General features: G+C 44.7%; 1 protein-coding gene across 3 annotated transcripts in view; it reads left to right on the forward strand.

Moving 5' to 3' along the window:
• The first annotated feature begins 24,239 nt into the window (after positions 1-24,239).
• Positions 24,240-27,751, forward strand: part of FAM20C (FAM20C golgi associated secretory pathway kinase) — a 57,708-nt gene continuing 54,196 nt past the window's right edge. Inside the window, exons 1-2 of one of the 3 annotated variants that reach the window (XM_088064121.1) lie at positions 24,240-25,002; positions 25,297-26,027. In XM_088064121.1, coding sequence (XP_087920247.1) covers positions 25,513-26,027 — 515 coding nt within the window. In that variant the 5' untranslated portion in view covers positions 24,240-25,002; positions 25,297-25,512. Of the gene's footprint in view, positions 26,028-27,751 lie in introns of all 3 variants that reach the window. The other 2 variants (XM_088064122.1, XM_014252440.2) reach the window with 2 other exon arrangements.

A 27,751-nucleotide genomic window follows, 5' to 3' on the forward strand; every position in this document is an offset into this window, starting at 1 on the left:
TAACCCCCGACAGAAACTCATCCCCAAGCAGCTACACGCTCACTCTCCCCTCGTGGGATGGGGAGAGAAGCAGAAGGGTAAAACCAAAAAACCAAGCTCAGACAGTTAATAGATAAAGCAAATTCCACACCCATGAGAAAAGTAAAACAAGGAATTCATTCCCCACTTGCCATGGGCAGGCAGGTTCAGCCACCCCAGGGAAGCAGAGCTCCATCACATGTAACAGTGACTTGGGAAAGCAAACACCATCATTCTGACTATGTCTTCTCTTCTCTTCTCTTCTTTTCTTTTCTCTTCTTTTCTCTTCTTCTCTTTCCCCAGCTTTAAACATGGAGCATCATCCACATGGCCTGGAATATCCCTTGGGTCAGCTGGGGTCACCTGTCCTGGCCATGTCCCTTCCCAGCCCCATCCTCCTGTGTGGGCTGAGGAGCAGGAAAAAGGCCTTGACTCTGTGTGAGCTCTGCAACAGCTGAAACATCCCTGCCTTACCAACAAATCCAAAACACAGCCTCAGACCAGCTACTGTGATGAATATTAACTCTACCCCAGCCAAACCCAGCGCAGAGGCAGAAACCAGTGGTGCAGATAATTAAGAGAAAATGGAAATAAGTTCTTCACGGGAAAAAAAAATGGACAATTCCTCCTGCTCTGCCACTGCTTTGAAAAGGCAGTGCTCCCAGAAAATAAATAAAAAAAAAACCCCCTGCTTGGTTTTGAGCTCTCCTAACGACTGGGAATGCTGCCACCACAGTGACTAGGTAAGGCTGAGGAATGATAAACCTGTAAAAGGTCTTTTTCACCTCACTATAAGAAGGAAATTCAAATGTGGATGGAAATATTCGTCCACATAAGACACAAGCCTTGCAGCCCACTGCAAGGTCAGCAGTTTTTGCAAATGATTGCCACACATGTTAATATGGCATGAAGGCTGTCCCAGAGCAAACTGAACTTCCCCAGCTCCAAAAGCTCCAGAGGGGAGAATTACAACCTGCAGATGATGCCTTGGTTACAATCCAGTCTCCAACAGAAAATACAGGGAGCCAACAATGGGGCTTTGCTTTTACTAGAACACACTACAAATCCATGCCTATTTTATTTTTTATAAACTGATGCCTGCTAAGCTTTTTCTCCTGGAAAATGGCTCTTCCAAGTTCCTGCTGCACTTAAGTTTTATCTCATATATAGATATTTATCTTATCTACTGCATGAGTCAAGTAAGGGAGGAGGCTTTCTTATCTATCTTAGCCAACAGGGAAGAGCTTAATGAAAAAACCCTATTGTTCTTCAGTAGCAATCTGCTGCCAGCTCCCAGGCAGGCACTGATCCCTGATGGAGATACCCTGATCCCATCACACTGCTACCAACATTCCTTTGGATCAAACCACACATCTCAGTTATTCTACAAGGGCCCAGACAGCATTTCACCATATTTTCCCTCTCTTCTACTGCACTTCTGAGCATGCAGGTGTTACTGAGGACTCCTCAGCTGGAAGCTTGCTTCATAAATGTTAAAGATTAAGTGTGATAAAGTTCACCATGTTCACACACAAAAGGTGGTTTGGATTAAAATACCAGTCTCTGATGGTTGTTTCTCACTAACTCCTTGTGTAGACAGCTGTCATTCCAAAACTTCATCACCAGGGCAGACCTTTATTTGGGACATGCATTTATTCAGAAATTAAGATCTCTGCCGTTTCAGGAGAACTTGGAGACCACTTAATATTTCTAAAGAGTGTAAATTAATGAGTGTAACACCTAAAGGAGAACCAACAAAAGTCTCTTCTGCTGAAGCATCAGGAAGTATTTTGAATTTGCTAAGTTATTCCTACAAGGGAAGGCAAGTAAACTAACCCAGCAGATGCTAGTTTTTATGTTTTTAGAAGTTTCACACAGACATTAATACAGATATAAGATTCTCTTACCCTAAGAACACCAGAGACTTAATTCATCAGGTGTACAAAGGGCCAAAGCCCTGACTGGTTTTGTTTTTCCTTACCAAAATGCAATTAAAATACAAATTCCATCTTCTCCTTCTTCAAATCTGTGAAAAAAGAGATATTTTCTTGCAATAAGTTCCTCAATATTTTGTTACATGAGCAGCAGAACCTAGTAAAAGTGCATAATAAATCTGTCCAAATTCTAGCTGTGTCTAAAAGGTTTATAGAAAGCTCTCTATCCGTTTTTCACACTCCAAAATCTGAATTATAATTAATTTCAAGAATCAACCAACCAACCCCTTACTCTAAAAACGTCAGGCTAAGGAGTGCATTATGTGAGATTACAATTAATCAGAAGTGGAGACACACACAACACACACACACACATCTTCCCACTTAAATTCTTTGGCCAAAAAAATATTACAGCAGCCTTGACAGACACTAAATGATCTTTTCAAATAATCCTCCCTGGTGATGAATGTTGCAGTTCCTCAGCCTTGTGCTAATACAGGCATCATTTGACAACTCCTGCATTAGCTGTAATGACATGCTGATGGCCCTGACACTCCTCGCTCTCTGGGATGCACTTCCCCATCTGGGAAGAACTCCAGGGATGGAAGAGCCCAGCATGCTAAATTATATAAAAAGAATTATCAACGTTCACAAAACATTAATGAAACGTTAAACAGAACTGTTTTGTGGGACAATGTTGTTATTTACTCATTTTCTTGCACAGATTAAAGGAGTTATTTATAGCTGCTGCCTTTGGCCCTGATAGCGCCTTCTAGTCTAATATTGCCCTGCTGAAAGGCAATGGGGCTTTCTCTGCCTGATCCTCTGTAAAATACTGTGTAGCCTGGGCTGCAGTCACAATGTGCTCTAGAAACCCAACTTCACACTGAGAGCAGGGCACTGGTGTCTCTACATCTGTGGCCAGAGCAGGAGGGGCTGTGCAGGCACCCCCTGTCTGGGCAGGCTCCTGCCCATGCCCTGTGTGTGCCCTGCAGAGCTTGGCCACCCTCGTGCTGGGACACAGCTCATCCAGGCCATCAACACCACCCAGAGGTAAAGCAAACCAAAATATCAGCTCTGCCTCCCCTCCTCTGCAGCACCACCTGACCTTCCCTCCTCTCCTGCCCGACAATTCCACCAAGGGAAGGCAGCTCCTGTCCTGCCTCGGCTCCTGAGGTGCTAATGAAAAGGCTGGACAGAACCTGTACAAGGCAATATCCCAAAAATATCATTTTGCTTCACTGTCAGCTGCAAGAGGTGAGGAACAAAAATAACAGCTCCCTAATTTAATGTGGACTTCGAATAAAAGCACTTCCCCTTTCATTTCCCTACCTGTGGAGCTATTTTTGTCCAGTTGTTCACTGGGAGAATTGCTACATGCTGTTATGCCTAAAATATTTTGCTTCTTTAATCACTGCACAGGGTTCCCACCTGCAGTAAGTGGACTGAGCTGACAAGAGAAATTTATTACAGCCACCAGCCAGAGATCAAATTCATCTCTCATCAGTTATTTGGGACACTATTGTTTCCAGCAGTTTCTCCTCTTAATAAAACTGATCACAGCTGAATGTTTGGCTGCTTCTGTAGAAAATGCCAAGACTTGTTATTTCATTATACATGTATTCTTCTTACCTGCATATTCTCTGGAAGGATTTTATATATAAGTGATGAGCATTGTCTGGTTGACAAAGTGTGACTAAAGTACAAGCCAAAGAGCTGGAAGATAAATTCATCCTTGCAGTGCTGCAGCTGATTTTCTATGCAAAAATTAATAGGAAGTGCTTTTCCTTTGCCCCTCTATCAGAGACAGAGCTGGCAGTTTGATGTGTTGGGGGAATAATAATAATAATAATAGTAATAATAATAATGATAATAATGATAATTATAATAATAATAATAATAATACAGAAAAAATCTGGGCAAAGCCACCCCCTAATCCAGCCCTGAAAGGACAACACAACATTTGTACAGCCCTCAGGGAAGGGCTGACAGAGCACAGGATGGCCTTGTCCCTAAGGAAGCTCTTCCATCCACAAAATGCAGCCAGCAAATGGTACAGGCTTAGGGACTACATTGCTTTTTTGTCCCTTGTAGGGCATGGGATATGGTCTCTTCCAAAAAAATAAAAATAAAAAGAATCCCTTTGCAAATCCCAGCCCACCTCTACAACATCTCCAGCGAATGGGAAAGCAGAGCCAGACATTGCAGAGTCAAGGAGCAAAGAGGAGAGACCAAGAGTGATACAAAACCAGCCTGGGAAGGACTGGAAACATGGCAGGATGTTCTGTCAGCTCCAGAGGGGCAGCAAACCTCATCAGGAGCCACAGCTCTGCAGTGACCTGAGCCACATGGGCTGGGGAGGAGCAAACTGCAGGCAAAGGCTCCCCAGCCCTGCAGGGAATATCTGCAGAGAATCCATCTTCTTTGGAAAGCAAGAATAAATAAATTTTGCTACTTGAATTATCTGAATTATCTTTGAGTTCTCCCAGCTCACCTTTGAGGCCTCCTGGGAATTGCCAGGCTGTGTTATTACAGCCAGAGGAGTCTAAAACCAGCACTGGCAAAGCACAACAGAAGACCTCAGCCTTGGATGTCTAATTAGAGCTCAAGGTTCTAGTGGGAACACGGTGCTTACTCTAGAATATGAAAAAATTGTCTTGATTCTAGTAAAAAAATGACAAAAGAGGTAGATGAAAAATTAAAAGGCATAATTGCAAGGGTTAACAAACTCGAGGGAATCATTAGACAAACTGTGAGATCCTCAGTTTTAAAAAAGAGCTGAATCAAAGATAATGGAATTCAACTGTTTCAACCAGTTTTTCTCATTTTCCTCAGCTGAGAAAACAGCATAAACCCATGTCAAACACAAGTGTTAAATGGTAATTTCTACAGCATTTCTCCTTGTGCATTAGGCTTAAATGAGGCTTTATAAGGTAAAGGCTGGTGACTATTTAACCTGCTGTAGTGGAAAAGTATTTAAGGTATTAAACATGATTTAAAATTATTGTTATAACCCATCATTTTCTAATCCCTTAACTCTTCAGGAGGATTTAAAATAAATTATATAAGCTTTAGTAAACAAATAAATATACCATATAAGAAACAAAAACTGAAAAAGATTGCCTGGGAAGGAGACAGACACACTGAAAGTGTGGTTTAAGAGAGTTTTCCAAAGTATCTCAACGAATTAAGAACCTAATTCTTATTTATGGAAACACTTAGGAGCTATGATAAAGGACAGACCTTCTTCAGCAAAATTTTTAACTAAAAATACATGACAGAAGTATTACTTTATGATTTTTATGACAACAAAAATACACAGTGCCAAAAGGCTCCTGGAGCTCCTGATGCTTTCATTTCATTTCTCACCACAAAAGTGAAACGAGAGAACGAAGGGGAGATTATATTGCCAGATTTCTCATTATTAATGGCGAAGGAAATAGCTGCCTTAATGCATTTGATTACATCTTAATAATCACAGTCACCCAGCTCCTTTTTAAACACGCCAGATTCTGTAACAGAAAAATATCTTTACACCGACCACAAACCGTTCAGCCCCGACCACTGACAAGTTGTGACAACTGCAGTGAGCCTGCTGGGAGAGTGTAAATATAACTGGTTTGCACCCCTGTGAGTATCATCTGTCACCAGGGGAGCATTATCAGGGCTCAGGGAGGGCTGGGTGCTGCACAGTTTCCCAGAGGTGCTTTGGGAATCCTAAAAAGAGCAGCGCACCAGCACATGGAAGGAAGGGCTGCTCTGTAAGCATGGTCAGTGCAAGAGCTGCCCTCTGAATTCCTGATGTTTACAGGCCGTCCTCAGGGATGTTCCTGGGGGGACAAAATGCTTAATACTGGTAAGGCAGTGTGAGGAAAAAAATTCTGCACCTAAAGTGTGCCCAAATGCTGAGATAGGGTTATCAAGTGTGCCAAGCTGTTAAGAAAACCTGATCTTTAGCAGAGAAATAAAAATCAATCACTGGAATGTAACTGAAACCTCCCAAGCCTGAAATAGTCTTTCTTGGGTTTGAGCTAAAAAAGTGCAGAAGGCTTTCAGGAATTGCTTGACTTCTTTTTTCCTGTTTCACACCCCCCCACAAGGTCTTGGTCTCTTTCTAAAAAAGCTTGCAGAAATTGCAGTGTGGCTCATAAACTGCACCAGCCTTGGCCTTTTGTCTGGTGCCCAAGAGAACCAAAAGTCAGAACTGAGCCTCTTTTGTGAGGAACAAGTCAGCAGTCACCCAGAAAGAGCAGGAATGCAAATCCACCACCCAGGGAAAACCCTCTCAGTGACAGCTGTCTCTGACCACAGCTTTGTGTTCTCTTTCACTTGCTGTGAAGTAAAAGAAATTAGAAGTTTGATAATTAGATGTTTCTCTAATAAAAAAAAATATAAAAACCAAAACATCTAAATAAAGTCACATGCACCAGCTCATACAGTGGGACTCTGCACTTGGATAGGCTGGTGAGATCCAGCAAGGCAGAGATGCATAAGTTTTTTTACCACCAGACTTTGCTGTTGCCTAAAACCCCAGGAGAACAGTCTCAGCTCCTTTCTTAGTCCCTCACAGGTGGTTGTCCAGAGAGAGATCCTAGAGGGATGGAAATGAGAGAAGTGTGAAAATGGAAAAAAATAAAGCAATCAGGAAGGATCACAGGAGGAACAGTAGCTCAGCACTGCCCTGAGACTGCTGTAAAAGGATGCTGCATATGGGAAGGGAATAATCTATTCTTCATGTGTGTGGTAGGTTAGACAAGAAATAATGAGATAAAATTACAGCTAGAGAAATTAAATTCAGATGTATATTCAGGAAATACTTTCTGAAGGTAAAGGCTGTTATGTCCTGAAACAGATAGCTTAGGGACACAGGGGAATCGAGGATGCTGGTGCTTTAAACAGGCAGATGAACTAATTGAACTCCTCAGGTCTCTTCCAAGCCCATTTTCTTTAATTTAGGGTAAATCAGCTCAAATTTCTCCATACAATATAGCACCTTTATGACTTCTAAGTTTGCAGACATGGTGGATGTGCTTAATTCTGAATTAACAGTGCCTAGGGATTTTTTTTTTAAGAACAGCATATAAACCTCATGGTTATAATCATAGTATTTTATGATATAGTTTTATCACAATTATACACAGACCATAGCTCCATTTAATCCAAGAATGTCATTAGACATCTGGCTACGTGGCCTTCACTCTGTCAAGAACATCAGCCATTTCAAATAATGGTTTTCAACTGCTCCAAAAAAAACCATTCACTGGTTACAATGGATCATGGCTCTGGGTTTAACCACCTCAAACTCTTCAGTGTTGTTCACTGGAATGGCTCAGTTTAGCAGTACTCTGGCTGGACAGTTTCTGATAGAGTGCATTGTAAAAATTCTGTCAGAGAAGCACTTTTTTGGGGGTGATTTATTTAGTGTTGCCACTTATTTTTATCAAAATCACAAGCTAGATAACCAACCTAAAGAGGCAATAAAGGAAACCTTGCAGTTCCCCTGCATGCAAAATCTAAAGAAAGACTGTGGTGGTGGTCAGTAAAAATCTGCTCTTGCCACCCATTGCTCACACTGGCATCAACCCAGCAAAGCACTTAAGTGAGTGCTTAATTTTAAGCATACAGGTAGAGCCATTTAAACTAATGGAATCATTTAAGTGCTTTGCTGGATCAGAGCCAGCCTCCTCAGCATCTTGCAGTGTCAAGTACACAGAGCAAGGGCTTCATCTAATTGCATCAAGCTTTAATTGACAAAAATCAAAGTAATGCAGCATTCAGACTGAGCCCATCTCAGTCAGGCTGCTATTCTAATCACAGTGAGCAGCACAGGGTTTGTTCATGCTGTCCCAGTGCCTCAAGTGTCCTGTTGGATTTGATCCACCATGCCTCATCTCTGGCAGAAGCTCTTTCCCAGCAACTCTTGTCTAAGTTTTCCATCCAGCACGCTCTCATCAGAGCACCCGATTTGTTCACCTGCCCCAGTGATCACACTACATAATTATGTAGTCTTTCATACCAAGTGTGTTCTATCACCTGCTGTTTTCTCCTCCTGACATACACTCTTAGGCTGTGAACTCTTTTAGAAAGTGATTTTACTTGCTTTTTGCAATTTTTCATGCATCTGTGGAAGTACAAAAAAATAAATTAATTGGGTGAAATGTTTTGATGCTGCAGTAACTGAAGAGAGAAGATCACACAATGGACAATCCTAAAACCTCCATAACCTGAATTGTCCCCCTCCTTACATCTATAACTTATTATTCAACTGCCAAGCAAAGGAATACTGTGCCCACAATGACACAATAGTCTCATCTCTATTTAAGCTCTTACTTTGCAATTCTGAAACAGAACATTTGAGGGGGGAAGAAAAAGCGAACCAACAGAACTAATTTAGCGTGGATGTAGAATTAACTTCTCACCACAGTGTGTTCCTTTAAACATAGTTAGGAAAGGGGAAAAAAAATGACACGTCTGGGAATTTGTCAGACTGCTGCACTGAGTTAATGCAATTACTGAAAAGGGGTGATTGAGAGCTGTGAGAGGAGTGTGGGCAGAGTACGGTGACAGTGAACTGGGAGTGCTCTGCATCTGCACAGCCCCACTCACATGAGCGAGGCCTTTGCCTTAACTGCTTTTATCCAAGCATGAAACAAGTGCAGGGCTGAGCCACAAGCCAGAAACAGGAGATACATCAAACAAAATAGCAAGTAGAAAGGATGGGAAAAAGTTTCCAGAAATGTAACACCTTTCGTCGTTATATTTTCACACAGTCACCATTAGGAAATAATCATCTTTAATCTACAGTTTATGAACTGACCTAGGTCTGAAAGGAAAATTTCTCTAGCAAATAGGAAAATAGTAAGAAACACTAGAGAAATATTAAGAGGGAGGTGGGAAGGGTCATGTAGTTGAACTTTGCAATGGCAATATTTCTGTAGTAGCTCTCTGAAGTGTAACTGTGCCTTCAGAAATGCAACCACATTTTCCTGTGCCTTCTGCAGGAAGCAAAATTCTGCAGTTAATTGCTCAGGAAACAGCTTTTCACAACATCTAGAAACAGAATGCCACTGAACAGTGACCAACCTCCCAGCAGCTGAAGGAGGCAAAATCCCCCCCAGTCTGTTTGTCTCATCTCTTTGTGCTCCAGTAAAACCTGTGCTGAAACCATCCCATAGCACAGGCAGGGAGGCAGGAAAAATTCAAACACAGATAGTATTTAACATGTCAACACATTTTAGCTTGCAAACAGGATTCATCATCTTGCAGTCTGAAGAAAAATAAGTATGGCAGAAGTTGTGTTGAGTTTCTAAGCTCCTACTCTCAAGAGGAGGCAGGAGTGTGTAAGTCACGTGCAGCAACCTGAAGGATTCAAAATTTCAAAACCAACTTGAAATGGATCTTTCAGAAGAAAGACTGTCAGCAGCTCTAATTCTTTGACTTCTGTGATGCCCTTTAAGGATCTGAGCCTTTGTACACACTTATAAAACAGGTCAAAATTAGTGAGCCTCAATGCAGACGCTGAGCTGGACATGAATTTGGATACAGCAGCAATTTTGAAACTCCAGATTGCAGGTACACCTTCACATCTCACTGATAACACAAAGTCATCAGCACACTTCTGGATTGGGTTATCCCTGGGGGTGAACCCTGAACGAACACATGAGGTTTCCAATTGCCCTTTGCACCTACCTCACATGTAAGGCTCACTTTCTAAAATTATGAATATGAAGACATAAAAAATCAATTCAAGGGAAAACTAATTTTAAAATGTCAACAAGACCATCTCTTAGCATTTACTCAGATCTCATATCAAGCCCTACAACTCCACAGTGCTGTCTCTACCAGGGTGTTTTCCCTAAAAACCCCACATTTTACCTGAAAAAGAAATCAAACATCTTTTTCTCCTTTTTTTTATTTTTTTATGACTGTCCCACAGAAAAGGACTTTTCATTATTAACTCAAAATTTAGCCTTTAATCATATCTGCTCAGAACAGGGCTGTGATGCAACACACAGCTTTCCTGCACAGCATATGGTATTTGAAAAGTGAGTAGAAGGGAAAAACGAGACAGGAAAAGGTTCAGACTTCTGTAGCCTTGGTTTTGCACTGTGTGGTAATTATACTGAAGAATTCATGACTCACTTTGGTGCACTACTGTGCACTGCTAAATTAGAAGTTTGGCAAGGACAGCAGACAAATGATGAAATATATAATATTGGTTTCTCTAGCATAGCTCATCACTATAGTCTCATGGTGTTTCAAAGGGCTTTTTTTAGCACTCTGGGAAAACAAGGTCTTTTTTAAACAAGAAAAACATATTGAATCAAAAATGTGCTGTACAGAAGTCAGCAGAAATAGATAAAATTCCTCTTTAAAAAATCAGGCTTTCAGGTAGTTTGAGTAATTACTCTCTAAGACTTATTTCTGAGTCTACACAGAGCATCTGACATGGAGACTACTAAAAGCTGTTGTGAATTAAAGCATAAGTGTGATGTGGAGATGAAGCCCTTCCACTATATAACATTCATAAGAAAATGTTTTCGTTACACCAGCTTCCAAATGTGTATTATCAAAATTATTTACATAAAGGCTCCCTGGTCATTTGACAACAACAACGAGGCCAAGCACACTGCAAGATGTACACACTGGGACAGCACTTAAGTTAACTCTTAAAGGCAAATCCCTCTCTCCCAAGGACTGCAGTCAGTCTGGAGTTATGCAGCACGTTGGAATTAATCCAGTTTTGCCAGGTGCAGCCAATCCCCCATGTAATGCTGCACTAGTTATTCTGATTTGTAATGAGAAAGAAGTGGCACCAGTCGTAAAAAGAGGCACCCGCATTAAAAATATTTTGCTGCGTGACCCAGAATTAACATCTCGATTTATCCAGATAAAAACCAAATAAAAATACCCAGCTCCCCACTAGGGTAGGGATGGCACCAACTTCTATTGGGCCTTCCATATCTTGTCACAAATTTACTGCAACGTGCAAGTGGTCGTAAAGAGTTTCACAGCAGCCAGAGGGTTTGACCACGGAGAGAGTTAAGTTGTTAGCAGAAATCCTGTCTGTGAGACTTGCCATTAACTCCAAGACCTCCCTGCACAAACCTGGCAAACTCTCAGAAATATTGGAGGTTAAAGCCTCCATATGCTGAACCACCACTGCTCTATACCATGTATTTTGTTTAAAGGCAAGCACAGAGATCGCAATCAGCTATTTTTAACTCTTTTCAGTGTACAGTACATCTGTTGTGTTTCTGATTTCCATTAAAAATGAGAGTCATTTACTGATCTGGCCGTCATCCAGATTTCTACATGAAACACATGGACTAAGCACAAAATAACACTGTTTTATGTGCATGGGTGCATCTATTGTATTTATTATCTACTACAGTGATCAGAAGTACAGTTAAAAATGCTGTGAGGACTTTGAAGGAACAGACTATTGCACTTATCTTATTTCCTCAAAGTCTCTGGACTCAAAACCGTCAATAACAAGGCCGTGGAACCTTTCTTTATGCTTGCATACTGCTGCTAGGACAAAAAGAAATCCATTGACTTTGCTCACTGGAGAAGAGGATCCTGAGGCTGGGGACACAGCTCGGGGTGTAGCAGATACCTTCAGCACAGCTGCAGAGAACACCCATGGAGAAAAGCCTCCAACAATAACGAGCTACTGAAGGATCTGCCAGCATGGACCTCAGCCAGTAAGTCAAGCAAATTAAAAGCTGCAATCACTTCTCTGACAATTCTCCAGCAAAACTTGTCCCAAGCTTTGCTTCCCTGGTGAAAAACAGAAGATGATCAGCATGCACCAGAGGTCAGTAGGTTCACACTATCTGAGACCAGCAAAGGGAGGAAATTAAAACACTGCGAGGGCATCACTGCCAGCAGCCTGTTACGAGCCCACTCCAAAGCCTGCTGAAGTCAACTGGACTCTCTTTGTGGATGCCACCAGCTTTAGGTCACATCTCATTGCAGGGCTCCACTGCCCTTCTCTCTGCTGATTTCAAAGGCAGCAACGCAGCATTAGAGAAAAGAGAGATGCTTTTAAATAAGCAGAGTTAGGGTTAGACAGGTCACACACCACAGCACTGCTCTTTGGAAACTTTGAGTGGAGAAAATATAAAGGTATTTGTTGAAACCCTGGGAACAGGGACATTCTAGAGATATTCAGTTGAATTTGAAAATTAATTCCAAGGTCACTGTCTGGGCAACCTTTCAGCATTTGTTTTCCATGCTTGCATGCACAGAAAACCTTTTTCTAACCAGCATCCCCATGAAATCAGCAGGCCCAAAACGTGAACAGCCAGATGTTCAGAAAAAGGTGAAATCCACATTGTATATTTGATTTCTGATGCGATTACATAACCTGTTCTGGAGAAGAGGAGCCCATACCCCGAGCTTACACAAGTGACCCAGATGGAGCTTTGCTCGTAGGGCAATTCCTGTTATTATTAGCAGAGGCACATCTGGCTGGCCAGGCCAGCCCCCAGCACTCCCAGGTCCCAGACCATCACCATGAGGGAACTGTCAGCAGCTGGGGGGGCTACAGGGCTCATCTACCTTCTGTGGCAGATCACCATAGAGATGCCACTGGCTTCCCTCACCTCAAGCAGGGCAAGCACTCGCCACGTGCCCACTCGCCCATCTGGCAAGTGGCAAAGTCGCTTCAGATGTGCACATTCCCAAAGTTCTCCTCTCTAAGGACATGATCCTCTCTCACTGTGATTTATTTCCCTGGCCCCTATGTGCTGGCTACATATGGTACTAATTTCACAGCCATTTTCAGATGATGCAATGAGATTAAATGACATGGCCCTAGTCACAAAGGGATGGCAACATTAATGCAGACTCTGGGAAAAGCTCCTTGTTTTTAGCTCTAAATACGGGTGTACCATTTCTTTCATATTGTGTTACTCCTCCATGGCTGCCAGACTTGCCAGACTGACAATAGCATCTTATGTTACAAAACCTGCAGTTTAATTTAACTTCGGTGTCCTTCAGAGGTTAAATTTCCATGGGAAATTACTTCTAGAGAAATATGGCTTGCATATGTTTGTGCCAAAAAGCCATTTCTGCTGCTTTTCTTCACAACTGTGATCCATGCATATTTTATCTTTTGAATCATGACTCAGACTAAATAAAAGTTCAGCTTGGGTTTCAAGAATGCAAATGTGGATATTCAACATCCAGGGTAAGTTTTCCCACTGTTGGCATTAGCCTGCCCAAGCTGAAAGAATGGCACCTCTGGAGGATGCAGCTGGCAGCAGAGTTGCCCCTGGCCTCTGAACGCTGGGGTGTGGAGAGCAAAGAGAAGGGGAAAATGATTTTCTATTAAGAGACTTCAGAAGTGACTGCCACTGCTGTGTCTCTCACCTCTTTAAGGCTCAGTCCTTTTTTCTCTCCTCACTCTCCTTTACTGCAGTTTGCTCCTCAGCCCTTCTTGGCTGCCAGGTGCCATCAAGTGAAGAACAAAATTCCTTCAGATGTCCCTTCCTGTGGGGTACAACCAGGAGCACATTTGCTGACTTCTCCCATTTCCTGCTGCCACGGCAGGAGCAGATGAGCCGCTGCGCCACAGCACAGCCTCGATAAATTCAGGGGTGGAAAAGAGGCTCCAGGGCATAGAAACTGCCAACATTTCCCTCTGGGGTAGGGTTAGATATTCATTTTGCATGGTGGGGATTGGGTAGACGGGGGCCTACAGGGGTGGCTTCAGTGAGAAGCTGCCAGAAGCTTCCTCTGTGCCCAGTGGAGCCAGTGGCAGCCAGCTCCAAGAGGGACCTGCCACTGAGCCCAGCAGCAGCAGGGATACTGGATACCTGCTCAAAAAGGGGAATAACACCACAAAACTTCACTACTGCAGCCAGGAGAGAAGAGGCTGCACAAGAGCAGCAGCCCTGCAGACCCAGATCGGTGAGAGAGGGGTAAGGGATGCTCCAAATGTCAGAGCACAGACTTCCCTGCAGGCTGTGGGGAAGGACCCATTCCCTGTCCCCTGTGCCACTTTGGGGGCAGCAGGTAGAGAAAACACAAGTGAAGTTGAGCCTGGGAAGAAAGGAACCTAAAGAAGGCATTTCTAAGATTTGATTGCATTTCTCATTATCCTCCTCTGATTTGACTGGCAAAAAATTAAACTTGTTTACCCAAGTCAAGACTACTTTGCCTGTAAGAGTAATTGTTGATTAATCTCTCCCTGCCCTTATCTCAACCCTCAAGCCTTTTGTTATATTTTGCCACCCCTAGAGGGGTAGATATAGTAGGATAGAGCAGTTTTGGTGGGTACCTGGTGTCCATCTAGGGTCAATTCACCTCAGACTGTTTGTATTCTAGCACAAATAAAACTGAACTCTGAACTGTTCTGCACTAATGTCAACATCTCCCTCCTGAGGATAAACCGAAATACCACATTAAGTGTGGAGGGGAAGGTTCCTCTACAAGGGAAATGGTTTTGGTCTAGCTGGACCCATGAGATACAACAGCCACTTCACTCCCATTTTGGCAAAGGTTTGCAATACCAAACAGGTGGAAAATAGAGTGATTAAGCTCTGTAACTTTTGTGCTGCCTCTGTAATGAGATCACCCTGGAGTGTGCTTGGGCATCTGCTACACCCCCAGAGCAGCCTCAGCCCTCACCCAGGGCTGCTGTGCCCTGAGCACCAGGGCAGGGGAGCACATGGGCACCTTTTGACCCTCATTTATATGCTGATCTCTGCATTCAGTTCCCAGCTAACAGCCACATGACAAGACTCTGGAAAATGGGATAAAGTAAATTGTGCATGAAGTACCCCGTGGACTGCAGAAGTACTGCATGTTCCTGTGCACCACTCCATAGGCAGCAGATGGGACCAGTCACACATTGTCAGACCTCCATCAAAGACTCCTCCCCACCCTCCACAAGCCTTCACCCGACTGTCAGGAACACCCCCAAGTCCTACCCAAACTCCAGCACTTTCCAGTGCTCTGCCCTTTGCCATCTGCAACCCCCACCCACTCCTGCCAGGGGTACACAGCAAAGCATCCAAGCAGGTCCTGACTACCCACAGCGCTATTTCTGTGAGATCCTAGATGCAGAAGGCACAGCCTACCTGTAATTATTATTAGAAGGAACTTATAATTATCTTTTCAGGGTTGAGAAACAATTAAAAAAGAGAAAATCAAAATTACAAAGGAGGTGTTCGTATTGCACTACGAACACCTATGCAAATGATACTCAAAGCTGCATCTCACCATTTGTTATTCCTTTGTTTCATTCTTTTTCTGTGTCCTTCATTTTCAGTCCTTCTGTATAAGACATTTTGCTCTTTCACTTCATAATTTTGTTCTTTAATTTATTTGTCCTTATTTCCTTTTGTTCTTCCTTTGATCTTTATCCTTTTAACTTTGGAGTTTTTTCAAAAGGTTTTTTTGCAAGCTCCAACAGTTTCAATGTGCTGTCTTTGATGCATTTTTGAATTTGCTGCTACTTTGCTCTTCATGCAATTTTTATTTTTCTTTCTGGCTTATTTATCTGTGGGACAGAAGCAATCAGATGCCAGGAGCCTTATTACATCACTGCACACTGCAACTACTAGATTTAATTTCCACTTTATTACCCCTAGAACTAATTGCCCACCTCAACTTCACTTGTACACTGGAATTCTGAAGTGGGCCCTATGGATAACAAGCAAAGCACATCTGTGGCCTCCAAGGTCTCCAATATCATTGAGTCTTGCAGAACTTAGTGCAGCAAAGTGGTGATCACTAGTGAGTTGGGAAGGAGCTCTGCCCACATTTATGGTGCCATTCACCATGAGCTGAGCAGGACCTCTGCTCCTGGTGATGGAATTACGTGCAAGGGCTTCACCAGCCTCTCACTTCAATCTGTTCAGTCCTTGAATATCAAACTTCTGTTCATTCCAGTGAGCAAACGAGGAGGCCAGGCAAGTTTTTCTTTCTCACCTCAAGCTGAGGGAATCAGATCCAACTGAGAAAGCCTTTTCCTGTCACATCAAGGTGAAGAGCTTTGAACCATGGCACTGCCCCTTCAGGGATCTCAAGCATTAACCCCTTCTCAGAGCTACACCAGTGCTGAATGGAATAAAACCTATGCAAAATGCAAAGAAAAGTCCCATCCCTGTGGCTAACCTGCCAGAAGGGCACAGCCTATATTTGAAAAGAGCTGGAGGAGAGAAGGGGAGCTGCACACCTTTGCACCACGAAATATGAGCACAGCAGAGCTTTGCAGCCACTGTACGACAAAGCCCATGTGCTCTTGGAATGGTTAGCTCCAGTACCAACAGCAGGAACGCCTCCTGAAGGAGGATTCAGAAATATGAGTCAACACATCAGCATTTGTACGTATGGCAGTCATGTCTGAAGGGTTCCAGATGAGATCTGGGCCATCCTAGCCCTGCTCTAGCTGGCTGTGCTAGGGTGCCTTGTAAAATATTTCAGAAAACAGACATTGCATTGGCTTCTACCTCTTCTGCATGTTTTCCTATGAGAAAGGACAGAAATCAGAGCAGACAGCCATGTACAGAGCATTAATCCAAAAGATAATGGGAAGAAACTTTGCAAGGAGAGAATTCAATTCACTTTATAACAAGAAAATGTTCATTTCTCACAGTGACATCCAGAATGCGCAGTGCTGGGTTCCTGCCGGCTCAGCTCTTTGTATAAAGGTTGTGATATTTTGTCAGCAAGGAAAACAAAGGTGCTGAGATGGGCTGGTCAATAATTGACTGAGCCTTGTTACTCACTGCAATCACTATCTTGTCACCACATCTCTGTCTCAAAGTTTCAGTTAAAACTAGTGAATCACCACACTGAAAAAGACTTCTTTTTTGGAAAAAAAAGGAAATTACCATCACTGACAACAACAACAAAGACTTCCTATCTGGCTTTGTCAAAGGTCACTCAGCAGTTAAGTCCATTTACACTGTGACTTCTATCAGCTGTGAAGAACACAGAACAAAGAGAACACCAATATTCACTCCTCTGGCTTCAAAAATTTCCATGGAAACCCTTTTTTTCCCCCCTTCTTTTTAAGTTACCTCAATCTTCATAGAACCAGTAAAGGACAAAGCCTGCACTCAAAACCACTTTCACTTTGCATGTCTGACATTCCTATTTCCAGCCCACCTGAGAGTTATAACCTTGACACATTTCTTGGCAACTGCCTGGAGTTTTATCTTCCAGCAGTGAAGGTAAGTGAGCAACTCCTTTCACCACTGGATTACAGGTTCTGTGTATGGCCATCAGTCCCACCCTCCCTCCAACCTGGGTTTCACCTGAGGACACAGCTCTCCTGCAGTAGGCTCAGCACTAACTCAGAAGACACCCTGTCCCAAAGCACCCCTCTCTGAAGAGACAGAGCAGATAAATCAAATCTTTTCCCTCCAACCTATACGTGGAAAACCGTGTTGGTCTCTCAACTAAATGACAAACCCAAAGGCAATTAGGTCTGATTTACAAGGGAGTCTATGGCAATTATGCCTCCAGCTCAGGCACCTAAATTGTCTCAATTGTTTTTGAGCCCATGCCTTAGAGAAGCCCAAGGGCTGACAAGAAAAAATGGAGACAGAAAAGAAACGTGCCCCCAGCACCCTGACACATTCCCAAACTCATAGATCATCCCTCCTCCATAACAGCACAGCTGCTTTACCACAAGGGCTGCACACCTCCAACCTTCACCAGCAAATGCAAAATAGCCACATCTAACCACTAACATTCACTATTGCAACATATCAAAAAGAACAATCCAGAAAGTGAGACAGTATCAAAAAAAGCCCTTAGGGAAACAAAACCAAATTAGCACAAGAAGAGCAGAAGTCACTGACAACCAAACAGTTCCAGGAAAAGTCCATCCTGCTGATGGGAAGGGAGGGAGAGAGATCCCAAGACATCACCACCTCCCCTGGCAAAATAACAGCAGACTCCCCACATCTTCATCAAGGCCAAGCCAGCCCTAATCCAGGCTAGAATGGGTTAATTCCGAGCTCAGGGCTGTGTAGCAGGAGCTGCACAGGCTGGGATGGAGCAGCTGCCTCAGCAGGGTGACAGCAGTGCCCTGGCAGGAGGGGAGAGCAGAGACCCGAGCCACAGGGCAAGGAGCAATCCATCAGAAAGGAAGCCCCCACCAAGCCAAGAAATAAGAACACTGCCAAGATAAAGGGTTTCACAACTCAGGGACTTACCCCAAGTCCCAGTGTTTCAGACCTTCCTACAAAGAATATTTTCAGGATTCCGAATTTCTCCTGGGGTTAAAGTCAAGAGTATGAATTATTCTCCAAAGAAGCAAGACCTAAAACACCACCACTTCCCTCCTGCTTTTATTAATAGATCTCAAAATGCTCCAGAGTATCCTTCCCACCAGACAAGGAGACAGAACTGAAGCAACTTCTCAGCATCACATTGGCAGAGGAGCATCCAAGCTGGGGAGAATCCTGGTGTCTCCCAAGGGTAGAGTAATTCACAGCCTATTAGGATACACTGCCTAGTATCCTAGGTTCCCATGAGGGTTTCTATTAGTATTTTAATTTCTATTTCAGGCTGTCACATGCTTAAAATGTCTTGTGGTTTGCTCTCACTTTCTCAGGTGTTTTTTTTTTAATAATCTGATTGAAAAATTAGCCATCCAAGAGGAAAAAAGCTCAAGCTGAGATGTCAAAACATCCATACAAATCAAAATTAGAATAAAAAATTAAAAATAATTCCCAGAAGAGATTCTTCAGTATACAATTAGGCTGTTCATAGTTTTGTATGCACTCAGATGGGTCTGTGTGTGACTGCACACCGCAGTAGGCAGAAGCTTTCTCTGTGCATGTGTAGCTACACCTTGTTTTAGTATCAGGATGCATTTTTTTCCTGCCATAAATCAGGTAGCCTCATCAATTTCACTGAAACTGCAACATTATTTTATGTGTAATTTAGCAAGCCATGTTTTCTATGCTTTACAAAGATTCATGCACTTACTCAGAAAGCCCACAAGGAACACAGGCTATTTGATCACAATTATTTTTAGAGGAATTAGTTGCTGTAAGAAGATGAAATTACGATAGCTCAAGCAGTGCATGCTCTTATGTCATGCACATCAAGATAATTTGTTTTGACTTGGTCTCAGGGATAATTTTTAGATAAGAACACAACCTCCTAACAACTAATTTTCTTTATAACATCCTACCACTTAGGAAGGTAATTTCTCAGCCCCTCTGTAATGTAGCTATATGAAAGATCACAACTCCACTTGAATGCCTCCAGCAAATGTGATCCCTCCACAGGCCCAACCCCATCACTACAGCAACAACAAGAATTTTGTTCTTGCATGGCCTGGCAGCTCTTTGTTCCAAACAGTGGAAGAATTAAGCATTGTGGCCCAGATCCTCAGCTGATATAATTAGATGGCATTTCATTGAAACCATGGCTAGCTGATACCAGCTGAGGAGCCAACGCTTGATCTGCAGCAGCAGCAACAGAGGAGTAACAAACAGGCAGGGGAAAAAAACCCTCCTGTTCCACTGCCTTAATAGAATAACCAGCTCAGCCCTTCCAACAGGTTGATGAAGAAATCCCTGGGGGTTTAGATCATCCAGAATATTGCATCCCAAATTAATGTATGGGAACACTCAAAACCAAAAGGCTGGAGTTGGAAGCTTTGGCTTTCTGAATTCAGTTGAGGCTGGTGATGTGTTTCCACACAGATCTCCCCTTTTCCCAGCCCTGATGTTCTGACAGGAGCAGTCCCCCCCTCACAGCACTATTTATCTCCAGCCTGCAGCTCAGTGCTCCTTCAGACAACCTTAGGAAAGCCCCCATGGGAAGGAGCAGGTGACCACACTGCCTTTATGATTTGGGTGTGGAGATTTGGTCAAGATTCCTTCCAAAAAATACCAAATACCTAACAAAACCCTGGGCCAGGAGGCAGCCAAAAGAACACTAATATGCATTATTGAAAACAATACCAGCACACCACTTGAAACTTGTGTTGCTGATTCTTCATACACAGAAAAAGCTGAAAGTGAAATCAAACTTATGGAATCACCTCCTGTTCAGTACCAAGTGTATTCCTCAGCAATAAAAGTGATTTTGGCAGTGTGGGAGGTTAATGTGCAGCACCCATTAGAGGGCCAGCGTGATCTGTGTTTATAAGGCAAAGCACCAGTAAATTAGGTCAGCACATGGATCTTCAGAGGGAGGAAGGAGAGCAGGAAGAGGACCTTGAGCAGCACGGCCACAGGGGCCAGGCAAGGCATGTGATGCCCTCAGGACTCCCAGCATCATAGACAGAGGTTCTCAGAGAGGAAAATCCATTTTTCCATTAGAAATAACAATAAAAATATTACACTGATTCAAAATGTGCAATCAGGCCTGACTTACAGCTTGCCCTGCTGCATTGAGGCTTTACAGCAGAAGGCTGTAAACCGTTATAACAGAAAATAATAGCTGGGTATGTTTACTCACCCAAAACCATGCTTCATTTATTTACCTGAATACACTATCACGTACACTGACCATTGTCACTGCTCAGTGAGGCAGGCAGACAAAAATGGGGAAAATAAACATCTACACAGATTTCAGCAGCAGATAAGCTATTAATTCATGCACAAAACAATGAAGAAATGCCAGGACATACGACAATAACCCCTCCTGAATTCTTGATTGTATTATTAAACAAAAGCAAAGGTAGAACATGCAAAGAAGTGCTGAGTGCCAATTTGTAATACCAAATTAAAAAGCCTGTTAGATCCAAGGCAATCCTGGCTTGCAATTGTGATTGTAGCAATCCAGTGTGAAATTCCAAATAACATTCAAGTACTTCAATAGAAGAGAGGAAAGATTTTAATTAAATGACCAAAAATAAAATAAAGAGTTGATGTAAGGGACTTGATTTCATTTATATTATTGAAATGAGCTGTATGCAACAACCTATTGATGTCATAATATTCCATTAAGAACTTATTATTTTCTTGTTTACATAATGCCAGGAATTATAGAGCTAATGCTGGTCCAACACACAGCACAGCAGAAATAAAAAGTTCTTTGCCACATACCCTATGAAAGCATCAAGTTTAGTTAAGGAGAAATATTTAAATATTCCTTACTAAGAACAAGTTAACTTGGAAAGTTAAATAACAAACTATCTTCTACTTCTAACAACTGCCCAAATCGGGCATGATAACAAAGACACCGTGGCTCTGCACACAAATTTGGTACTTAAAAGCCTGCTTGAACAATAGTCAGCAGTTACCAAAATTTTTGAGATTTTTATCAAGTCATGAAGGCAAACGTTTGGAGCCAGAGGAGGTAACTTGCATGCAAACATTGCACTTGCACTGAAAGGGAAGGGGCCAGGGCCTCACAGTACATGGACAGGGAGGTAGGGCTGAAATCCAGCTGGCTGGACAAAAATCCCCATTTCCTCCCTTACAGCAGCAAAAGGGAACCCTTCCCTAGCAGGGGTGGATCACACAACCCACAGATCCCAGCACAAGCACAAACTCTCTTGCACCAAGCTCCCCCTTGCCCAGGGCCAGCAATGAGGTTGTCTTGGGAAGCTGCACCAGCCTTGGGATACCTCAGACCCCATCCCTGAGCCTGCCTGCCAGCTGCCACCCAATTCCCAGGCTGTCCTGACCTGCAGCTCAGCTCCTGACTTCTTCCAGTGTTTTCACACATCAACAATCTGTGGCTTCCTGACCACAGGCCACCTCAGCCCTCCAACCCAGCAGATCCTTCAGTTCCCATCTCCCTGGCCAGAACACCAGGCTCCCTGCCAGCCCCACGGGGTGGCCAGAAGGAATGCAAATGTGAGATTGGCACTAATTTTGTGCTCCCAAACAGATAATTAGGGAGGTGAGAAGGGCTCCTTCACTCACACCCAAGGCACAGTGACTCCAGGACAAGAGCAGGGCTTTTACTCATGGGAAAGGACCAAGGAAAAGAGGTAGGCTGGTATCCTCCTTGTGTAATGGGCCACAGCCCAGAGGGGCTTGGGAAGAGCCAGCTGAGATCTGGCTTCATTCTCTTGGCTTCACCAATCACCACAGCTTAGAGGCACCGAGGGGCTGTGACACACTGCTGGTGCTGATCATAACCAGCCTTCAGGACAGAGGAAGAAAGACTCAAGAAACAAGGAATTATGCATTTCCTGTAGTCTGAAGCAAAGCTACAAGCACTCTCTGCCAGAGTTCACTAACTGGCCTGTGCATCTTATTTCACAGATGACCAGTCAGTGGCTAAAGGCATTTGTGGATACTGAAGTTGAGAAACAAATGCAGAGACAGCTCTCTTTTATTCACATCTCTGGGGCACTTTGGTCTAGGCAAAACTTGCCCACAAAGGTCAGTTACAGAAGAGAAAATAGTACATCTACCAATCTCACATCCTTAGATAAAACTCAAATATTTCAAAAGCTCAAGGAATAAAAAGCTTGTGGAAGACTGGGAGATTCAGTTTAAAGGCAGACAAAATTTAGATGAAACCATACTTAATAGCCAATATGCACTAAAGGTCACACTGTTGAAAACAAAAACATGTCGTTTCAAGGAATTAGTTACTTTTTCACAATATTGTCATTTTCACCTCTTGAAAGTCATGCGATTAACTGCATCTAGTTGCTTGCATTATATTTCAAAGCCAGTCTCCCTTTCATTATGTAACTCTTACACATGGAGTTTGACACAATGTTCTTTTACTGTAAACTAAATTCAAACAACTTTAAGTTAAAGAACTCACTTAAGTGATTTGCAACTTCCTCCTCAGACCTGTTCAGTTTCACCCCCATCTAACACCACAGACCTCAGCTTTAGTAGGACAAACACTAAGGAGAAAAAAAAACCCTCCATGTAGCTAAAATTTGCAACCTACAAATTCCATTGTGCCTTGCTAAAGGAGATAATGTGTCATATTATCTATCCTCTCTTGACGTGCTACAAACAGCTCCCCCAGAACTCCTTAAAAAACCGCAGCACAGTGTAACATAAATGATATACAGGGAACCATGCACCCCTCACTGGCTTCTGCTGCTCTTCTCCATCAGCTGTCCAGACAGCATTTGTCCAAGCTGAGCTTGGCAAAAAAAAAAGTGGGAATAGACAGAAAGCCTTGCTTCTGGCTCCGCAGCAAAATGTATTTCTGAGACTAAGTACACTGTACTTGAAGGATCCATCTGTACCTCTGAACCCTGGGACTACAAGGTTGCCTTAGGACAGCAAGTTTTGTCTCTCCACAAAGGTACAGAGCAGTCCATAGGATCATGGTCCTGTTAGGCTGTTTTGTTTTGGTTTCGTTGATCAATCTTTTTTTTTTTTTCCTGCTGGAAATTCAGTGATTTCCCTTGTGCAAAACACGGTGACACTGTAAAACTGTATGGATGTGCTTCAGAGGAGTGCAAGGGACAGGGCTCTGCAGAAGTGCCAGTGTTCCAGAAGTGTTCCAGAAGTGTTCCAGGAGTGTTCCAGAAGTGTTCCAGAAGGAACAGTGCTGGATGGAACCTGGTGGGTGGGGGAAGACTTTTTGAGGAAAAGAAATGTGACTCAATGCAGGGAAAAAATGGACCACCCCATTCAGCATTGAGATGATTCTGTGGGAAGGTGGCGGTGGGTCAGAGTAAGCACTTTACCTTTCTCACTCCTCCTACTGCCCAACTCAACAACTGCTGGAGCCCTGCTACGGACCAAAGGATCCAGGGAAACTGCCCAGAGACAGAAATCTGAGTTCCTGCCTGATTCTGCCAGTTCTGAGCACCCCTGCGCGATCACCTGAAGAACCAGGAACAGCTCGTTCCTTCCTCCAGAGTGCCCTCGCTCTCAGCCAGCCGCCAGCAGCGCTCTCCGGGCTGCGCTGGCCCCAAGGCCACCGCTCCCACCAGCCCAGCGGGCCACCCAGCCCCGGAGCCCGCTGCGAGGGGAAGGCAGCAGGACCAGGGCAGCAGCATCCCGGCTCAGCACAGCCCGGGGGATCCCGGATTAACGAGCACGGCTGGTCCCGGGGGAAGCGGAGCCACGGCTCCCCGGGCTGACCTTGCCGGGCCGGGGGCGAGGGCAGCGGGCAAAGCGCCGCTTGCAGCCCGGGCAGCGGCGGAGCAGGATCGCTGATCCAGCCCGGGCACACACCGCGCTGCTGCTTCGCAATGCTGGGAGCGCAGATTCCTCTCTCCTCTGACGCTTCTTTTTTTTTTTTTTTTTCCCCTTTATGTATTTTTTTTTTTTTCCCCAAACCTTTGTGGAACAGACGCCCTCTCCTTGCCCCAGTTGGAGCTGCAGTAGAATGAAAAGGGGGGGTGGGAAGGAGGGAGGAGAGGAGGGAAAAAAAACCTCTTTTGGTTGAGGTTTTCCTGTTACTATCACTGTAGCGTTTATTTAGCCAATCTCCTAACTATGACGTGAGGAAGGCAGGAATCATGGCTCGCTCATAATATTTAACACACCCACTGAAAGCTGGAGCCGCAGAGCTACTAGTCCAACCAGTCTCCAGAATTCAGTGTAGCTGAAAGAGGTTTTCACTCTGCACCTGCCAAAGATCTCTCCCCGCTTTTCCCTTCTCTCCCCCTTCTCTCTTCCTTTCTCTCTCTCTCTTTAAAAGAAAGATCTGTAAGACCCAGCAGAGATCAAAGACCTCTTCGCTAAAAAGAACCTCTACTGATTAATATTAGTTTCTTTCTTCTAATCCTTCCTTCTCCCCCCTCTTTTTTTTTTTTTTTTTCCCCTGTGCCATATTTAACCTTTATGTTGCAGTTGTGCCATCAGACAGTTTTGCAGCCAAAAAAAAACAACCCAAGCCAAAGCACAAGCCCAGCTCGGATACAGCAGCCACCCAGACTCGATCTCAGTTGAACATACTAATCTCTCCCAAGCACTGGACGCGATGGATGAAGAAACTGGAACCGCTCTAAGAAAATGATTTTCCAGCCAATGTTCTTAAAGAGTCTGAGAGAAGAGAGGGAACAAGAGCGAGCGGGGAGCGCTTCTGCTGCATCACTGCTCAAATCCAAGGGAAGGGAGTCAGCGTTTCCAGCACAGCCAAATATTATGGATGATTTTTTTTCTTCTGTCGCCTTTCCACACAGGTTTTCTTAATATTTTTCCTTCCCCCGTTCTCTTCCCCATAATTTTTTTTAAATTTTATTTAATCAGCGCCTGTGTCTGATGCCGGTTTCTCTCCAAGAACCAGTTTTCCCCGTTTGTTGTGATCCCTGTAATAAAAAGAGGGAGAAATCGTGAACAGATGGCTTTCTATATTACCATGCCGCTGGCATTGTTTTCCTGTTGATTTTAAAGGCTCGGTCCGGAGCTCTTTTTCTTTTTATTTTTTTTTTAATATTTTTTCCCCTTTTATTTTTTTTTTCCCTCCCCCTCCCAAGTTCTTGATGATACTGAGACATGAGGACCTATCGGGTTTAGCCTGTTTATTTCTCGGCGCCTATGGAGGTAACTTTATTGACTTGATCGCTCGCTTCCCGACCCGAGAGGAGCACGCCGGAGCCCCGGGGGGGGCCCGGCAGCCCCGCGCCCGCCCGGGCTCCGTCCGCCGCCTCCCCTCCCTCCCCCTCCGCCGCTAATTCATCATCGCCCCGGCCATGAAAATGCTCCTGGTCCGCAAGTTCCGGGTGCTGATCCTGATGGTGTTCCTCGTCGCCTGCACCATGCACATCATGATCGACCTGCTGCCGCGCCTGGAGCGCCGGGGCCCCGAGGGCCGCCCGGGCTGCTCCTGCCCGCCGCCCGCCGCCGCGCCGCCCCGCGCCGCCGCTCCGCGCTGGCCCAGCAAGCACACGCTGCGGATCCTGCAGGACTTCAGCGCCGAGCCGGCCTCCAACCTCTCGTCGCAGTCGCGGGAGGCGGCGGAGCGGGCGGCGGAGCGGGCGGCGGGCGGCGGGGGCGCGGCGGAGCGGGCGGCGGGGGGGGGGCGGCGCCTGGTCGGCCCCGGGGCGCCGCGGCCCCCGCCCCCCGCCGGCAACGCCGCCCCGCTGGCCGCGCTCTTCCAGCACCCGCTGTACCGCGCCGCCCTGCCCCCGCTGGCCGACGGGGACCTCCTCTTCAATGTCAACAGCGACATCAGGTTCAACCCGCGGGCGGCCGAGCAGCTCGAGTGGTGAGTGGCCGCGGGGGGGTGCGGACGTGGCGCGGCCCCCGGGTCGCTGCCCTTCGCTGGGTAGCGCGGCTTTAGGGTGTCGTGGCTGGGTGGAAGTGGGGCACGGGCTTGAGCCGAGCGTTTCGGGGTCACCGGGGAAAAAGAGAAACCGTTCACAGGCTCGCCCGGTCGCGTTCCTTCGGAAAATAAATGCCCTGAAATACGGAATAAACGCAGGAGCACGGGAAGGCTGGAGCCTTGGAGCTTCCCCTTGGAGCTGAGACCGAGGGGTCGGTCTGCCCCATCTCCAGCTGCAGCCGAGGAAGATGCTGCCAGAAGAACGGTGTGAGGAAGAGCGTGAGCTCACAGCGAGCCTTCCTCTCCAGCACCTTCCCTGTCTCCCACCCAGCGGTGAAAGGGCTGAGCAGTGAGGCCGGGCAGTAATACAATAACTTTTCTCAAAAGCAAGGTCTAGTACCATAAAAGCATTCATCCTGGCAGGTTTTTCCGCTTTCAGGATCTGATCTGTGCTACATTTTTTATCCTCAATTAATTCCCAGTGCCCTGCACCTCCGCAGCTCTCCAGCCTTCAAAGCAGTCAGTTGCCTCTGTGAATCGTATGCCCTGTTGGCTCCTAAGAAATGCTGAGAAATTCAATGACTGAAAAATCAAAAGGGTTGTCTAATACAACAGCACCCTCTTCCAAACACACTGACATTGTAATGTTTAAACAGCTGCATTGTACCGTGCAAAAGCTCTGTCAAGCTGCAGAGCAGCCAGCATGATCTAAACCTTTAGAAAGAGAGGATAAATAATTCCAATTTCCGCCCCATGAGTACGTGAATTGTCCAGGCCCCTTCCATCTAATAATCCTAACTGATTGTGAAGGGAAATAATCTGGAAAGTTTTGGGTTCCCTGAAAGGAAGAAGGAAAAAAAAAAATGTCACAAATGCTTAAACATCTGGAGATGTCTGTAAACACAGAGAACTCTGCATCAAAAATATGGGTTAGTCTGTTCAGTAGGTGAAGAGTGAAATCAGCACTGATATCCACAATGCAGCTGCCTATTGTACATATTTTCCTTAGTGGCTGCAGCCAAAGTTCACAGAACTAAAGTGAAATTCAGAAGGCAGTGATCATTTCAATTAATTCTTTGCTGTAATAGGCTCCTACTGCTCAGGAAGGGGCAGGACCAGTTCTTCTTTAGCAACAAGTTCAGAGTGATGCAGTTTCTCTCATTCTCCCTCTTTAAGAAGGAGGAGGGTGTGGGAACATTGGGCACCACAGGTCAGGTTCTGCTGCCTTGGTTTCCTGCCCCACATCCCTGTTAAATAAAGGTTCAGGATGATGCTGTTGTTCGAGTCAGACCTGTAAAAGCTGTGTACAACATAAAGCCACCTAAACACAAGGTAAAACTTGACCTCTGTGTTTCTACCATAGAGGGGCCTCTGCCAACGCTCAGTGATGCCGCTCTGAGTTTTGCTCCTGACTTTCATGGGTGTTAAATCAGGCAGCACGAGGGGAAGTGAGAATCCATCTCCCCATTAGTCCCAGATGGGAGAAGGCTTCTGGTGCAGGGAGGAACCTGGGACCTCTCTCCCTTCTGTAGCTCTTTCCCTTTCCAAGTTGTCAAAGTTTGAAGCCCTGTTTCTTGACGTGTGTTACAAACTGTAACATTATTTCTTTCTCCTCAACTTTGGGTTTTTGTTGTTTTGTTCTTTTTTTTTTTTTTTTTTCTTTTTTG

This window comes from Pseudopodoces humilis, chromosome 18 (genome assembly GCF_049639895.1).
Source record: "Pseudopodoces humilis isolate 2021_Gansu_Grassland_sample_001 chromosome 18, ASM4963989v1, whole genome shotgun sequence".
In the NCBI taxonomy this organism is placed as follows: domain Eukaryota; kingdom Metazoa; phylum Chordata; class Aves; order Passeriformes; family Paridae; genus Pseudopodoces; species Pseudopodoces humilis.